The 18186-nt window shown below is 34.8% G+C and overlaps 2 protein-coding genes and 1 pseudogene across 3 annotated transcripts; 1 reads left to right on the top strand and 2 right to left on the bottom strand.

The window, feature by feature from the left end:
• The first annotated feature begins 5649 nt into the window (after nt 1-5649).
• LOC143586152 (taxadiene 5-alpha hydroxylase pseudogene) lies at nt 5650-7164 on the top strand (annotated as a pseudogene). The gene is made up of 2 exons (XR_013144665.1): nt 5650-6579; nt 6665-7164. The product of XR_013144665.1 is annotated as a taxadiene 5-alpha hydroxylase pseudogene (transcript).
• Nucleotides 7165-7434: 270 nt separating this feature from the next.
• On the bottom strand, nt 7435-9769 carry LOC143586156 (zinc finger BED domain-containing protein RICESLEEPER 1-like). The gene is made up of 2 exons (XM_077067758.1): nt 7762-9769; nt 7435-7690 (listed from the first exon to the last, which is right to left on the bottom strand). The coding sequence occupies exons 1-2, from the start codon at nt 9710-9712 to the stop codon at nt 7638-7640; spliced, it is 2004 nt and encodes a 667-aa protein (XP_076923873.1). The 5' UTR covers nt 9713-9769; the 3' UTR covers nt 7435-7637.
• A 4974-nt stretch (nt 9770-14743) lies between these two features.
• Nucleotides 14744-16186, bottom strand: LOC143586155 (uncharacterized). Its single transcript, XM_077067757.1, has one exon. It carries the CDS (start codon nt 16184-16186, stop codon nt 14810-14812), a length of 1377 nt encoding a protein of 458 aa, XP_076923872.1. The 3' UTR covers nt 14744-14809.
• Between the last annotated feature and the right edge of the window lie 2000 nt (nt 16187-18186).

Raw genomic sequence — 18186 nt, 5'->3', positions numbered from 1 at the left:
AACAGACGGCGGATCGGTTCGTGGAGGTCTACCCGCCAGGCCACGAGATCCTGAGCGCCAGGCGGCCAGGTAAGGCGTTATTCAACCCTCGACCCCTCAATGCTGAAACCTCTGCTGGAATTCCTCTAATCTTATGTTCTGATGAGGAATCCGCAGATGGTCCTCCGTTGGTGTGGAAGAAGAAGGCTGCCGGCGGGAAGGGGAAGGCGAAGGTGGCCTCCACTGCCGATCCGTTGCCTCGGTCTGATTCAGAGACCGAGAGCGAGGAGGTGGCGGGGAACCCCGGTGGTGATAAGACCACTGCTCCGGAGGCTGTGACGACTGTCACCTCCGGAGAGCCCAGGATGACAACGGATCATCCTTATGCAGACATCTGTTGAAAAAGAGGTAGACTAAACCTCTGTATAATTTAATATGGTATTTTTTTTTGTGTTTCCTTCCTTATGCGTCCAGATTGTATAATTTAATATGGTATTTTGTACTTCATCAATCATTAAATATTTATTTATCAATCATCTTCTTCATCGGTTCATCTTTCTTCTTTTCCGTCCAGATCTTATAGCTGGCCAAATGATGAGGTTTAAGAGGGGAGATCATGTGGAAGTTATGGATATGGGTTCCGGGTTCATTGGTTCCTATTACGACGACAACATAATCTCAACGTTCCGTAACGAGCATATTGTTCAATTCCGTACCTTGCTCGAAAATGATACGTCCGAGCCTCTTCGAGAGTTTGTGAAGGCCGAAAAATACGACCAAAACTTGCATCTGTTGAGGTGAGCAGCTTTCGTTTGGGTGAGAGGGTGGATTTTTTATGCTAATCACGGGTGGTGGACGGGAAGGATTTTGCAAATTTAGTGAGAGTGAGTATGTTGTTCATTTTGATAGCACCAACCAAGACATCACCTACCTTTTTCCCAACATCCGGGTTCATCAAGAGTGGGATGCAGCAAATGATGTTTGGGTTTATGCCCGTAACTGACTAAATTGGGTTGTATTTCAAGTTTTTGAAATCTGTGTTTAGTTGTTTGATGTGTCTTCTTGGTTGATGATGTTTTGTTTTTAGGGTTTGATGTTATCCTTGTCTGATTCGGTTGTATCATTATGTTATTATGTTTTAGTAATGTATCTGTTTTATGTTGTGTGTTTCTACATCGAATGTTATTATTGTTCTAGTTAGATGTTCGTTCTTGTTTTCATAGTTAATCAAGTCAAAATATACATAAAACATAACGAACTAAAGTTCATTAAAAATAGATGATTTGATCGGACATATTTAAAAAGATGATAGGATGATTTGATATATCTATATATATATATATGATGGATCATGCGAGAAGTCAAGTTATAGTGAGAAGTGCGAGAAATCAATTTGAACCATTGATTAACAATGTCTATGTGTAATCAATGGATTAGATTGGTTAAGGTAAACTTGTAATTATGAAGATATCAATTTACCAAGAATTTAATGAATAAGGGTAGTTAGGTCTTTGCCTTATGGAGTGCTTAAAGTAAAACTTAGGTCATTAATTAATATCATTTAATTCTTATTATTACTAACTAATTGAAAGTTACATGTAACTTTTTTAATTGTTATTTTTTAATTATAATATTAATCAAACTAATGTTAAACAAATATAATTTTAATCAAATACGATAATGTCTTTAATTATATTAATTCAAGTGCATCAAATATCATGTACTGCCTACACAGATTCATGTATTGTGTAGGTTCATATATGTATTGTGTAAGTGATACTTTGAATTTCGTATGTGTAACCTTTATCATGTCTAGGTTCATTTACGTACCATGTAAGTTCATTTATGTACTGTATAGGTGGTATTTTGAATTGCTTGAGTATTTTTTATCGTATGTAGGTTCATGTATGTACTATGCAGGTTTATAAAGATATTGTGTATGTGGTATTCTGAATTATGTATTATGTACTGTGTAGTAGGTATTTGAATTGTGTACGCGTAATTTTTATCATGTGTAGGTTCATTTAGATACTGTGTAGGTGGTATTTAGAAGTGTGTATGCGTAATTTAGATTAAAATATTGAAGTTAAAAATAAAATGAAATATATGTATATTTGTCTGTTGAAAATCTATAAATAGAACAATATCGATTATGGGAATTTGAATTATGAATATATTATAATAAAACATGGATAAATTCGAAATTAAAAAAATGGTTGTTTGTTTGTTATAAAAACAAAAAAAATAATAAAAACATTGATTTGTGTTGATATGTGTTTTATATAATGTATGAGGGGTTAGAACACTATGAGGTTGGATCAAATGCCAAGGTGTTAAATGATTTTGAAGATGAAGATAAATAAGAATTTTAAAAATTCCTTAAGCGTTACTTTTCATGAGCCGCATAAGTTTGATACATGTTATACTTATTTTAAAATGTTGGTTTTCATGTACAAGATATATAAATAATTTCATGTTTTAATTGAGTAACCTCTTGCAAATATTTAAGAAAAATAAAAAAAATATTATTTGAAACCTCCTACAACATTTACTAGTTACTATATACACTCATTTGTAGAGATTACAACAATACCCTTCTATATAAATTAAAGATAAAATTAAAAGAAAATTTATGATTGGTTATAATGGCTTCTTGCACTTCTCTCCCTAAAAATACTTCTGAAATGAACCCAATCATATATATATATATATATATATATATATATGAAGATGAATAATTATACAATCTGGACGCACAAGGAAACACAAGAATCTCGTCTCCTAAGAACAAATGCCTCAGAAATGCAGAATTTTAAAAATCTCTTTTTCCTATAATTTGAAAATATATACAGGCCAAATAGGAAACATAAAAAAACAGTTTTGGGAAACTGTATTTTGAATAAAAAAAGTTTAGAAAAAATTTGAATTATTCCTTCAATATTTCAAAATAATTTGAACTTTACCTTCAATATTTTTTCAAATTTGGTCTGCTCCCTCATAATAATTATATTTTTCGAATGTATCTTCCAAGTTCAAATTCTAGAAAATTCTCAGAAAAAAAAGGTTATTTTGAGACTTCTCTCTCTAAAAATGGCTATTTTAGGAATTTTCCTTTAAAATTTTGTTATTGGAATAATATGACTTTATTAAAAAAATGCAATGTATTTGAAATAAAGTTTTTATTTAGTCTCCTAAATTTGAAAAATAAAAGGGATATTGAATTTTAATGATTCAAACTTTGGCCTATTGGCCAGTATCAATCCCAATTTAAGAAATTTTCTAGGTTAATCTTAATTTTCACCCTACTGGCTTCCACTGAGCATTAACGAGAGCTAACCCGATTAATTCTATGGCAAAATATGTCATTTCTCCAAGTTGAGGGGGACAAATGAATAACAAAGAGTCTTTTCGTCGCCACCACCACCACCACCACTGTCACCACCACGACTGCAACCGTAATCGCGACTGCTGTCGCCACCACCACCGAAAATTTGTAAAGTTATTATTAATTAATATATTATATTTATGAAAAAAGGTAAATAATACATATTATATAAAGTTATAATTAAAAAAATATATTTATAAATACTTTTAAAATTATAAATATATAAAAATTTATAATAAATAGTAAAGAAGCTGAGCTCGAGCTTGAAAAACCACTCACGAGCTGAGCTCGAGCTTTAGAATTAGAGATAGATGCGAGCCGAGCTTGAGCTAAAGCTCTGTGTAAGTTAAACGAGCCTAATCGGGCTTGGCTCGTTTGCACCCTTAGTCGGAGAAGAAAAGTAAACATGAGTTCTAATAAACATAAGCCTGTTTTTATCCCTATTAACTTGGAGAAATGACATAATTTGCTCCACAGCTAACTGAGTTAGTTTCCGTTAGAAAAATGGCTAGTAGAGGCTAGTGTAGTGAAAGTTGAGATTAACATAAGAAATTTCTTAAGTTAAAATTATCGTTGGCCAAAAAACCAAAGTTTGGTTTTTTAAAATTCAATATACCAAATAAAATGTACTTTTTGATGAATTTTTTTTAATAGAAGAAATAGTTAGAGTACAATGGTTTTTATGAGAGAGAAAGGGGGTTTGAAGGTTTCTAGGATATTTGCCATTTTAAATGACGGATGTCAAAATCGTTTCAGAAGGTGCTAGTCTGAAGGTTTATCAGGTGTTCCGTCATTTGAAATGGCGGAAGTCACTTGACACTCTTCCAATAGTTTGACTAGCGTATCTCCTAACATGTAGTAGCCTACCCCTATAATTTTTTAAACTTTTGAAAGACATACGTCATTTGAAATGAAAGTGTATTTGACATCCGTCGTTTTAAATGGCTAGTGTGAATAGTGTCCTCGACTAGCTGATTTGACATCACACATCTTTCACCTTTTTGAACACATTGTTCGCGCTTACCATTTCAAATGGTAAGTGTTAAAAAATATTTTTTAAGTTCTATTTGTTTTAGAAAAAAAACCCTATTAATTTTTTTAGTTTGTTAAAAGTACATATATTTTTTAAAGGCGACTACATTGAAAATTATGTTTTTAAATATTATTTGAAGACGGCTAATTAAAAACTACAAATAATAAAGCCAAGTGTTTTTCAAACTAGTCGTTCTCGAAAAATACATTTATTTTTAACAAACTAAAAATTTTTAATAGGATTTATTAAAAAAATAGAATTTTAAAAATATTTTAATACTTGTCATCTTGAAATTGCAAGTGTGAATAGTGTGTCAAAAGAGTGAAAGATATCTGATGTCAAATCAACATACACTAGCTATTTCAAATGATGGATGTCAGACACACGTGCTATTTCAAGTGGAGCATGTCTTTCAAAAGTTTAGAAAATTATAGCTACTGCGTGCTAGGAGATACACTTGTTAATCTGGCTAAAGAGTGTCAAGTGACTTCCACCATTTCAAATGGCAAATCACAAGATAGATGCCTGAATTATGCCATTTCAAATGGGAAAAACCAGATAAACCTTCAACTCAACCAACAGAAACTAGCACCTTCTAGAATGACAGATGTCATAAAAACCATCAACTCCTTTTCTCTCTCTTAAAAATCATTATACTAGGGTCCTACTAGGGACACCAAACACCCCTCAATACGTCTCTTATAGGGCTATACGGGGCTTGTAAATGACCCTATACGCCCTGTATAGCTCTATACGGGACGTATTGATTGATTTTTTAACAAAATGGAGGTGGTGTCCCTAGAATTCCCCTCACACTAACCATATCTCCTATTTTGAAAAAAAAAGTACTTTTTGATGCAATTTGATTTTTAGTTGGTGCATGCTACCAACTAGCAAATCTAAATATTCTTCATGCTTATAATTATAAGTGACAACTAATTATAGCAGAAAATTAAAACGTAGACATAAAGATTTAGAAAATAGATGTGTTTAGATTTTAGATCTTTGGAGGGTGTAAAGCCAGCAAATTTGATGGATTCCCCAAGGCCAAGGCACATGCACACCATATCAATCTTTTAGTCGGCCCGACTTGAAGATTACATCCGCCACACTATGTACAAACAACTTAACAATTTATTACTTCACTCTTCTTACAACTAGACTCCCACCCCCTTTGCTTTCATTGCCATTGCACTCTATTTATATATATATCAACTCCATCATATCTTTCTATCATCATATCTTTAAAACAATGGTTCCATTCATCTTCTCCTTCTTAGCTCCATTCTTTTTAATCGTCTTCCTCATTTATAAAACCCGGAACCGGCCAGAATATTGGACCAAAATACCCTCTGGTAACATGGGTCTTCCGTGGCTCGGTGAAACAATCGGCTTTTACAGAGCTCAACGCAAAAACCAACTTTTTGAAAACTTCTTCCAACCGAGAATCAACAAGCATGGAAAGATCTTTAAAACAAAACTCATGGGATCACCGACGGTCATTGTAAACGGGCTGCAGCGAATAAGTTCTTCATGTTAAACGAGTTCAAATTGGTGATAAGTTCATGGCCAACTTCGTCTGTGGAGTTGATGGGAAAGAATTCCATCATGGAGAAACAAGGAGACTCGCATCGTTACCTTCGTGGTATTATCGCTTCCACCCTCGGCCCCACCGGGCTGCAAACAATGGTGCCAACAATGTGTCGGTCGATTCAGAACCACCTGGTTAAAAACTGGGAAAACCGGGATGAAATCAGTTTACATCGGTCGACAAAAACACTTACTTTCACCATTGTGCTAGAATGCTTGTTTGGGATCAGGATTGATCCGGATATGATGTTCGGGGTGTTTGAGAATGTTCTAGAAGGTGTTTTGGCGGCTCCGGTTAATCTTCCGGGGACGAAATTCTCAAGCGCTAAGAAAGCAAGGGCCAAGATACAGAAGGTGTTGGCTGATGAGGTGAGGAAGAAGAAGGAAGCCATGGAGCAAGGAAGAGATGAAGATGGATTGTTGCTTTCTAACATGGTGGCGGCTTTAATCAGAGGCGACATTACAGAAGACGAGGTTGTCGATAATATTGTTTTGATTGTTTTTGCAGCTCATGATACGACTTCTTACGCAATTACAATGACGTTTAAGATGCTTGCCAACCACCCTGACTGCTACACTCTTCTTCTTAAAGGTATCATCACGCGATTATACACTTAAAACTATCATATGTGTATATTTGTATCACATTTCTTTGTGTTTGTGATCTTAACTAGCAGAACATAAAGGCGTTGCTATAACCAAAAGACCAGATGAAGATTTGACACTCGAAGACGTGAAGAATATGGAGTACACGTGGCAAGTGGCACGTGAGACCATGCGACTGTGGCCTCGGATATTCGGGTTATACCGAAAAGCGATAACCAAGATTGAATTTGAAGGTTTTATAATCCCTAAAGGGTGGAAGGTGCTCTGGACGGCATATGGAACACATTATAATGAAGAATATTTTCCAGATCCAATGAGTTTTAACCCGAGTAGGTTTGCTGATCCGATTCAAGCTTATGCTTTTATACCATTTGGTGGCGGGCCAAGGCTGTGTGCAGGGTATCAACTGGCAAAGCTAATTATTCTTGTGTTTATGCAGTATGTCGTGAAACGATATGATTGGTCATTAGTGTACCCTGATGAGCCTATAGTCATGGACCCGCTCCCGTTTCCTTCTAAAGGCATGCCTATAAAAATCTCTCCAAAATACGTTGCTAACCCGATCTTTTAGAGAGCATGTGCTTTCAACTACTTTACAGAGCATTATTCTATCATCATGTCTCTATATATAAACATAGATTTTGGAGTTTATTGTTCATAGATTTGTGCAGGGCAAACAGCTTTCTTTCCCACATGTAAGTATTACTATTTCATATATAAAAACTTATCTACTGATCTAGTGCCACACAACAGGACAGATCTATATGACATGGGATCTCGATCAGAATCTAGATGGAATGGTTGGGTTTAACTGCATCGCACCCGTTCTTTTTCCATCTTTTGCAAACAGTTAATGTGTCGAACGAAATTCATATTGACTTATTTAAAAGTAATTGGGGAGAAATTAATGTGTCATCCAATATACTAAATGTGAGCACATGATTAAAACTAAAATACTAGCATTAGTCATGCCTGTATATCCATTAAGCAGTTCTATATAGAGAACAGGATCTAAAAGCATGTAGACGGTTGAATAGTTTCATTCTAATTTGCATCGCATATTGCTAAAGTCGACGAGCTTGAACATGACTTTGAATCTGAAACAAAACCGAAAACCTATTAGTCAAACATTTGACTACAATGCATAAAAAGAGGGGAAAGCACAAACCTTCTAAGCCATTTCGCATCCAATCCTGTGTGCATATAAGCGCTTGCAAAGTATCTGCACTTAACGAGCTTCTATACTGATCAAGGATTCTATCCCCAGTGTCAAAAACAGAATCCAATGAGACCTTTGACATAGGAATCCCTAAAATGTTTCTTGCCATCGTAGATAAAACAGGATACCTAGGAGTATGAACCTTCCACCAATTTAGAATATTAAATTCATTGTTACGAGGAAATAATGGCTCCTCGAGATACTTATCAAGGTCAGACTTCACATTTTGACTTTGTGATGTTTCATGAAGAAATCGGTCAAATCCAGTCAACCGGTCCCGGGCATCAATCCCGCCATCACTCCCGCCAACCTGGCTGTTAGAAGCTAACGTGGAGTACACATCATGCCCATTGTAAAGTGCCCTCATACAATTAGAAACAATATCCACACAATCGGGTGCATCACCCCCGTATATTTGCGGGTAATAATATTCAACTAATTTCATCTTAAACCGAGGGTCTAAAATAGCTGCAACCGCTAAAACCAAACTGCATTTCTTCCAATAATCATCAAATTTACTTTTCATCTTTAACGATAATGAGCTTATAAGTTCATCCCGGCTCTGACACCAATCAATTAACTGTAAATGAATATCACAAACCTCAGCAAAATATACATTTGCAGTCGGAATCTTGCTTCCCGCAAAAACCGTAGAAACTTCAACAAATAACTTCAAAAAACTTGTTATCGTACTCGCTTGACTCCATTCATCATCAGATGGACACATGGTAAAACCGAAATCATGTTCTTGAAGACGGGAAAACGCCTCGCGATACTCCAAAGCAACATCGAGCATATTATAAGTTGAATTCCAGTTGACTGGGTTATCAAGACATAACAATTTCTGGCTGTTGGATCCGACCTCTTGCACCATTTCATTAAACTTTTCATGAAGGGTTTGTGAACTTTTTATGTACCGTATGCTTTCACGGACCTTGCAGATTGTAACATCTAGAGCTTCTAGACAATCTTCAACCATGATTTTGATGATATTTATCGCACATCTTACTTCAAATAACTGGCCATTACATAACAGAAACCTGTTTTGTGACAAATGATCTCTCACTTTATCGACAATATTGTCATGAACTGAACAACTGTCGCACGTCATAGAAAACAACTTACTGTCAATATCCCATTCCATTAACCTTGTCATTATAAGTTCAGACACCACATCTTCCGTTTGACCAGGGTCAACATGTATGAAACTCAAAATCTTCTTTCTTAACGCCCAAGTATCATCAACCGAATGTGCAGTCAAACATAAGTACTTTGCGTCCCCTTTTGCAGCCCACGTGTCAACACTTAAGCTGATCTTGCCAGGAATATCATCCAGCATTTCATGTACTTTTTGTTTCTCTTTTAGGTAAATTTCCTTACAGTCAGCCACGACTCCATCAAGCGTAACAAGCTCAAACAACGGCTGAAGTTTTCTAACAAATATTTTAAACCCAACATGTTCCACCATAGCTAGAGGATAACCGTGCAAAATAATCATTCTAGCAAGATCAAAACGACTTCTTTTGAAATCAAAGTTACCAGAACTTAAACCAGCAAGCCTGTCTTTTAACGGGGTTTGTTCATATCTAACAACATTGGGTGTGTCCATTTTTGTTTGGTCATGATCATAACTATACCCGACCGGGGTCACGGATCCTTCTTTTTTCTTTCCTCTTGATGCAAGCAATTGAGAAACATCATGATTTGTTCTTCTTCGGCATCTGATTAAGTGGTTTCTTAAATGAGACGTGCCACTTGTACTTGAACCACTGAGTTTCTTCTTGCAATGCTTACAAACCGCAACGCATACATCGTTTCGTTTGACCCGGTCAAAGTCTTTCCACACTGCTGATTTTAATCTACTACAGTCTACTAGTACTGTTTCTTCAGAAATCTCCATTTAATCTGATATTCATCCAAATAAATATGCAGTTTAAAACAATGTAAAAAAATCTCCAAAAACCTTACAACAAAGAATCTTCCTACTTTACAATGTAAGAAAAATACCAAAATTAACAGAAAACCGATTAACCGAAAATAAGAACTACTCATATTTTCATATATTTCTAAGTTTATACCTCTCCATTTCATGTAATTCTAACTTCTAAGCAAAAATTTTAGCCAAAGTTCGGTTTTGGTAACTAACTGAACCGAACCGAAAACTGAAAAACTAACCAACCGATTCGTTAATAAAGCAGATTAGTCGTTCGGTTTCAGTCTTGGTTTCACTCGAGGCTAATAACTGAACCGAACAGTGCACACCCCTACATAATACTATATGAAATAAAAGAATACATAAAATGCCAAATTAAAGCCTAAAACAAAAACAACTATTCTTTCTCAAGTCACAAATACGAAACTTTGCCCTAAAAATTTCAAATTCAAGCCAACAAATTAACTACAAATAGCTAAATATATCACGATTAACATGAAGCACCTAACCTGAATCAATAAATAACCTGAAATATCCAACCCGGATATGAAAACCCGGTGTTGACCCGAACCGGAGCCGGATCCGAAAACAAACACGAAATCGGGTCAAAATGCTTTTTAATTGAATGCAAACCCTATCGGAAACGGATCGGGGAAACCCGATTCGGAGAATTCAGACTTCGGGTTCCGAATTTTTAATTAATTGAAATTAAAAAATAAAAATAAAAATAAAACCTGTAGACATAATTGCAATTGACGCATAAAGAAATAGAGATGACAAGGGATGAAGAAAACGTACAGAAGAGTGAATTGCAGAACGAAATGAAACGCATAAATATTGAAATTATTATTATTATTATTATTATTATTATTATTATTATTATTATTATTATTATTAGGGTTTATAAGAGAGTGTGTGTGTGTATGGATGGATAGCGTTAATTTAATTTGTGTGAGATGAAAATGGGTATACTATAATTCGAAGGCGCCAACCCGATTGTTAAAACATTTGGGTCCTGGCCCAACTCTTATTGGGCTGCTAACTACTTCTGTCTTTTTTTTGCAACTGACTTAAAACTACTTCTTGAGTTCGGGATAGTTTGTTTTGTTTTGTTTTTTCTTCTTTTTTTTTAAAGATTAACTAAAACCACCCTCCCAGCCCACAATATATGGTTGGTTATGTGTGGAAATAATGTGACGTCTATGTGTTTTCACACGTGTGAAACGTGGAACACACCTCTAGTCTAATAGCAAGAATTAATGATGAACCATATGATACTAGATCAGCCTGTAATGTTTTAACAACCAAGAAAGAAAAAATCAGGTGTTGAATTGTTGTAATAAACTAATGATTAACTTGCGTAGTAAATGAGGGATGTTTGGGTTGCCATGTTAAATTGAGCAGGTTGTGTTTGGGCTGATATGTTAAAACTTATTTAATTAAACATGTCGATTCACCAACGTACCTACTTAAATAGGTCAATCTATCTACTCGTTAATTACTAATTTAACCCATTTTCATAACACGTTAACAAGATTAACGTGATTACAACCTGATTATTCTCGTTAAACCATCATCTCATCGGCACACTTAGGCATATTGGCGGAGCTATCGTTTGGGTGCTAGGTTCGCGCAACACCAATCTTTTCACGTTTTGTTTAGAGTGTAGAGCGCAATATTTTCAAACATACCTAATCAACTAATCGTTCTATATGCTTATACCACTCGTTATAATGTTGAATAGGAGTACACTATGCTACTCATATACGCCTAGGAGACTTGTATGACTCCATGAAATTGCCAGGCCTAATGTACACGTCTGCAGATTTGTCGGGTTGATAAGGGATATATGAGTCGTATAGACCTATATGACTTGTAAGTCACAAGGGTGACAACAATCCGGTGTGTTGGTGAATAACACCACCCAAAGTAAATAAGATCGTGTATGGACCAGTATGATTAAATAAAAATAAACATAAACATATTTTTAAGAAAGTACATTTACAAAACAAATTTTCAATGAGAAATGATAAACTCCTATTTTTAGTCTTCAACAACGACGCCTTAAAAGGCAGCATCAACCAAAACAGTACATGTCAACCAAATACAAAAGCATTGAATGGATATCACGAGCAAAACCAAGCAACCTACCCTAACTTTCCTTTTGTAGTGTAGGTAAAGTTATATTTTGTAGTGGCATGTTATTTTATGCAAATGTTTTTGTTCCCATTAATTTAGATAGGTATTCTTAACTAATTAAAAATATAATATCAGTTTTCTATTTAACTAGTATTTTTGACACCCGAGTTCATGTATGGCAGCGGAGAAGAAATAAAGCGATGGAGTAAACTGCCTTTTATTATTTTAATTCGTCGCGTATCACAACGGATCTACTCTACTTCGTCGTGGCAGATAGCCCTGCTTCGTCATCATAAGCTTGCCACTTGACCTGTCAGATCGTGCCATGTGGTGCACTACGTGTCTGTTGACTGTGGGGACCACGTCGCGTATTGCGATGACCAACAACTTGGTTCATCGCGTAGTGCGAATCCAACCTGTTCTTGATTTTTGCGAAACCTCCATCGCGTATCGCAATGGATCTCCTTCTGATCTGCCGCGTAGCGTGATTGGTTTTGAAATCCAAATTTTTATTTTTAACCCTTGTTTTTCATGTCTTGTCAAATTTAGTCCAAAATTTTCAAGATGTTACATTCCAATCTTTTGTTCACTAAATTAGTTTGCTAATCACACTACACTTTTCTAGTGTTGATCTTTATGTATTACAAGAACAAGTGTAAAAGTATTTTGTGTTTCTTTTCTAGTTGAAAGCAATGTTTTCATAACCGGATCGGTTAGCGAACCAATGGGCTGCCGATTCATCGGTTCAACCGGTCAGATCGGCCGAATAATTTTTCCTCAAAAATGGCGGTTTGGACTAGAAAAAAGTTTTCCAAAAAAAAATGTTCTTTTTCAAAGTAAACCGGTTCAACCGGTCCGGTTTTCCGGTCGGAATGATGAACCGGTTCGGACCGGCCGGTTTTCTGAGAACCGAACGAACTGTATAGAACCATACCAATCGGTGGACCGAATCCTGGTCGGACCGGTTCGACCGGCCGGTCCAATTCAATCTTAACATTGGTTGAAAGCAATAAAGGTTCTGTTTACATCTTTGACATAACCAGGTTTGACATATGTTTAACTAAATGGACTAACCGGGCTAATCCAAAAACTATTATTTTAACCTGGAAAATAATGCCCAGTAAATTACTCAAAAATGTTATAGTATAAAGATACGTGATTAAATCAAATTAAACTTACGTTATAAAGTCGTTAACCTTTACAACAAAAAAGTGGTGTGTACGTGAGCAAGCTAAATATAAACATTGGTGGAGTAAAGTAAAAAAAAGTTGGTGGGTCCATCCACACTCAGTACCATCTGGAGGTCTTGTAACTTCATTAGCCCCACCTCATTATTATAACATTCTTTTACTGGTTAACCACGCTTGTGTTTTTGTTTTTTTTTTTGTTTTTTTTATGTATTTTAACTTTTTATGGTTAAATATATACAATTGAAAACTACAAAAGTGGTTATATTATGAAAAGTTGCATAGTTACCAGTTATGAAGAATATTTTAATTAAGTTTTCATATTAATTACATATCCTTTTAAGTTTTGATAAGTATAACATAACACTGTTATTAAAGCATCGGTAACGAAATATGTCGACTCTCAAAAACTTTTAATGTTAAAGAGTGGTTGATCCATACCTACAGACGCATACGAGGGAAGAATGTGATATGGTTAGGAAAATGAAAAAGGTATGCCGATTCATAAAGATATTTAACTCGATATTTTTACCGAGGTGATATTGGTGTTCTAGCTTATGTATTTACTAACTAGCTATGAGTAAAAGTTTTAGCTAAGCTATGTTATTTATGAGAATTAATTTAAATAAAATACAAAAGTAATATAATATAGTTAACATAAGTATAATAAAGGGCCGGCCCTTGGGGTTGGCTGGGTGGTCGATGGCCACAGGCCCGACACCCCGCTACGCCCGAAACAATATGTATATTTAATGTTTAAATATAATTAAATAATCACTAGCTTGGTCTAGTGACAAATAGGTATTACTTCCGTCTAAGAGGTTGTTGGTTCTAGTCTCACTTGAAATATGTTTAATCCTTTTTTTATATAAAAGTTTTTTACATAACCCAAATTATAACCAAGTAAGTTTATATAAAAATTAAACTATTTAAGCCCAACAAAATACTCATTTTACTTAAGACCCAAAAAAATTTTCGACTTTGACCCAAAATTTATTTTTCTTTCTCGAAGCCGGTATTAATATTATCCATGTAAATATGGAAGTTTGGGGTTCAACGAGGGTGTATAAAATTTGGTTGTTAAAAAAATAATAAAAATAAATAAATAAGTATAATAATACTTGCTATTTATAAATTAGGTAAATAAAGGTAGTGATGTCCAATCAAATAATGAAGAAAATACGTACAAACTCAGGTGTATGAATCTCGTATTCAAACAAAATCTGCACTTGTCACATCATATCATTTACGACTTTCCTAACCTTACGCGTCTCCAACCAATTCAAATTAAAAAAAAAAAGAATATCTATAAATTATTTTACATATTGTTATCGATACAACCGGCACTCGATATAACAACCCAAAAAATATCATAACTTCAATAAGACATTGACACATATTAAACTATTTTGAGTTCTTTTTATGTCCAGTTTGAATAGTTTAAAAATAAGTGTGCTTAGTTTAAACCTAGTTTGTAAAAAAAAGTATGTAAATTGAGAACTAGTATTTGTATACAAAAAAATGGAATCACTCTTTTCTTACTCATTAAATGGATCATGTTGGTGTAAACCAAGAATACTCATGTGGTGTCCAGTTTATATACGTGACACGATTTTTAGATTAATGTGTGACACATTCGTATAAGATTTTCGAGTCTGTATCACGTTCAGCCCGCAAACAACAACCCTAACAAGACATTAATCACAACAAATTTATAACATGAATATGAATGAACTAATTAATAAACAGAAACATCAATGTTTAATATTAAGGCACCCGAAACAAGAAACCCAAAGAATAAACATATCCTACTGATTCCAACTACTCGACCTTGAGATGTGTTCAATGGCTTCACCCCATAACTTCTATTGCACACATCAACTCCAAGCTTCCCACTTTCAAATGCTTGCATGGGATTCAAACACAACTCATTGTTATCACTCAAATCCAAATTCTCACCTAATCTTTTAAAAAAACTAGAATCAAATGGCACCTCTCCACTCAACAAATTCATACTCAAATTCAAGTGGTAAATGCGCGAAAGATTCGCGATACCGAGCGGTATGTTCCCGGTTAACCGGTTGTTTTGCAATGACAATGTGGTTAAGTTCCACAAGTCACAAAAAGTTAACGGAATGTTGCCCGTGTAGTCGGAGTTTGCGAGCCGAAGCTCACGTAGCTTCGTTAGCTGACCTAATTCCACGGGCAGCGTGGTATGCATTGGGTTATTATCCATGATTAAATACTCTAACTGCTTCAAGTCCCATAATCCAACCGGTAGTTTCCCGCCAAACTTATTATTACTCAATGCCATGAAGACTAATGAAGTCAATTTTCCTATGGTGTTTGGAATGCTTCCGGTAAGGGAGTTTGATGTCAAGTCTAGCTTTTGAAGCATGCCAAGCTGCCCGATCGGGTTCGGGACCGAACCGGTGATCGAGTTGTAGCTAAGATCAAGTTCTACTAGATTCTTTAGGTTGCATAGTTGGACCGGTATGGGTCCGGTGAGTTGGTTATAGCTTAAGTCAAGATGAACAAGTGACGATAAGCTCGAGATCTCCCGCGGGACATCACCGGAGATATTGCTTTGTGATAGTGTTAACATTTGAAGAGAAGATAGTGTGGAGAATAATTGAGGAGGAATGGGACCCACAAGACTAGGGTTTGATCTAAGACTTAGTTGTTGCAAAGAAGATGGAGGTGATGATATGGGATTAATATTAATTGTGGTTTTGGTTATGGTGAAACAGTGAAAAAAGAAGATGGATTGAAGGTATGGAAGTTGAAAGACTTGTGGAGGGAAAGTGGCAGTGTTTTTGCAGTTGGGGTTTGGTGGGGTGCCAAAGTTAAGTCTTGTGACATGAAGGTGGGAGTCTTGGACACCGGGTTTGCACTCGATTCCGACCCAAGAGGTTGCGGGTTTACATGGGTTGGGGTAGTCGGTTCGCCATTTTCGGTCGGTGGATAGGGTTTCCATGATGGTGTAGAGGGTTTGGAGCTCGGATGGGTCCATGGTGAGTGGTGGTTGATGGTGAGTTTGGGTGTGGGTGGGGGTGGTGGTGGTGGCATGATGAGGGGTGAATGTTAGAAAGATGAATATGATGAAAGTAAGCATTATTGGTGTTTTTGGTGAAAGTAGTGAAATTGAATCAGAAGAAGTTGGAGTTTGCTTCTAGTGTGGAATTATATCCCATCAAAAGAAGGGTGTCTCTGATCTTGTGAATACAAGGAGAGTGGGTGGTTTTTATATAAGAAAAGGTATGACATGTAATTTAATTTCAAAGGAAACATGTAACGGCTAAAAAATAATATAATATAATGTGTGTATATACTGTTTAATTTCAAGATAAAAGGTCGTGTTTCATTGTTTAAAAAACCATGGAGGAAACACATAGCCTTTATTTTACCAAACATGGTAGGATTATGACATGAGAATGAAGCTATCTTTTGAACACATGGAATGATGTTAGTCATATCCTAAAACATTCATGGAATCCTTAACCAAAGTCATGGTCATTACATCATTTAGAAGAATTTATGGATATCGACAACAATGGAGACCTAGACTACGAAGCTAATGCGTTAAAATAAACGGATATAGATTAAGGACCGATATTCAAGATATAGATTATTGTGTGTGTGTATGTATGTATGTATATATAGGATCAGGATCAGGTGAGAACTTTTTGAAAATTGAGAACTATGAGAACCATTTTGAACAAAAAAAAAAGTCAAAAATAAAAAAAAAATCATAAAACAAAAAAAAACATAAAAATAAAAAAGTAAAGAAAAACCAAAATTCTTATTTATCATCCCGGTTTCTAAAAAAAACGTAAAAAAAATTATCGGTTTAGCTATATATATGTATAATATGTACATATATGTACACACATGTTTTTTTTCTGTACACATATGTATAATTTAAAGTAAGTGATAATGTACATATGTGTACATTATGTAACTAGAGATTAAATGAAAGTATATATATGTGTATAGGTATAATAAGAATAAAAAAATCGGTTTTTTTTACACACATGTTTTTTCCTATATACATATGCATAATTTAAGGTAAATGATAATATACATATGTGTACATTACGTAACTAGAGATTAAATGAAAGTATACATATATGTATAGGTATGATACGAATTAAAAAAAAATCGTTTTTTTTAATGAAACCGGAATGAAATATAAGAATTTTGGTTTTTTTACTTTTTTAAAATTTTTTCGTTTTTTTTTCTTGTTTTATAATTTTTTAAATATTTTTTAGAGGTTTTTTTTTACTAGTTCAAAATGGTTCTCAAAGTTCTCAATTTGCCAATTGTTCTCTTAGGATCCTTACCATATATATATATATATATATATAGGGGAAGGTTCATGTGCATTTTAGTCTTAACATGAGAACGTAGGAAATAATACCAATTTATAAAAAAAACGAGAACGTAAGAAACAATATCAACTACAATATCAATCTACATAAACAATTATTTATAATAACAAAGAAAAAAGCCTAAAACTTAAAACAAAAGAAGCAAAATTAAAAACAAAATAATAACAGCAAATACCAACAAATACTTATATCAGCAAAAGAAGAAATTTAGTAATAACAATAAAATATAAATAAGCAAATACTTATAACGTCTCACAATCGAAAATTAGCAATTATGAACAAAAAATAACAGCAAACACTTATAAAAATAAACCTAATAATAGCAGCAAATTGGTTCTCATTGTTTTCACGTTAAGAATAAAATGTATTTGATCCTGTTTATATATATATATATATATATGATCCAATACAATAATCCTTTATCGTACATTACATACGCGAGGCTGTGGAACGTCGATTTCAATTAGCGATCTAGGGTTCTCCAATCAGAATAGCGAGCAACAACAACGGCGAGCCGGTCTTCGTCCACCGCTGCTCCCATCGATTCCATCCACCTTCACCATCACTGTTCAACGATTCCATCCACTATCCACCGTCGCAGCCAACGACAGTACTGTCGTGAACACTATCTTCTTCCATTACGAGTTGTTCACAGGTCAGTTGATCAAATTGACCAATTGAAATTGTTGAACCTAATTGATCAATTAACCTTGAAATTGAACCA

Source organism: Bidens hawaiensis, unplaced genomic scaffold (genome assembly GCF_021521415.1).
Source record: "Bidens hawaiensis isolate Kalapana, Puna unplaced genomic scaffold, B.hawaiensis_p1.1 tig00034372_1, whole genome shotgun sequence".
NCBI classification, from domain to species: domain Eukaryota; kingdom Viridiplantae; phylum Streptophyta; class Magnoliopsida; order Asterales; family Asteraceae; genus Bidens; species Bidens hawaiensis.
The sequence above is the reverse complement of the archived record's forward strand: the minus strand, read 5'-3'. Positions and strand labels throughout refer to the sequence as shown.

Excerpts from the sequence above, each read along its gene's own strand:
- LOC143586156 (XM_077067758.1), bottom strand. The coding sequence starts at position 9,712 with ATGGAGATTTCTGAAGAAACAGTACTAGTAGACTGTAGTAGATTAAAA. Across the intron at positions 7,691-7,761 it reads GATGCGAAATGGCTTAGAAG|ATTCAAAGTCATGTTCAAGC; the intron begins GTTTGTGCTTTC and ends GTTTTGTTTCAG.
- LOC143586155 (XM_077067757.1), bottom strand. The coding sequence starts at position 16,186 with ATGCTTACTTTCATCATATTCATCTTTCTAACATTCACCCCTCATCAT.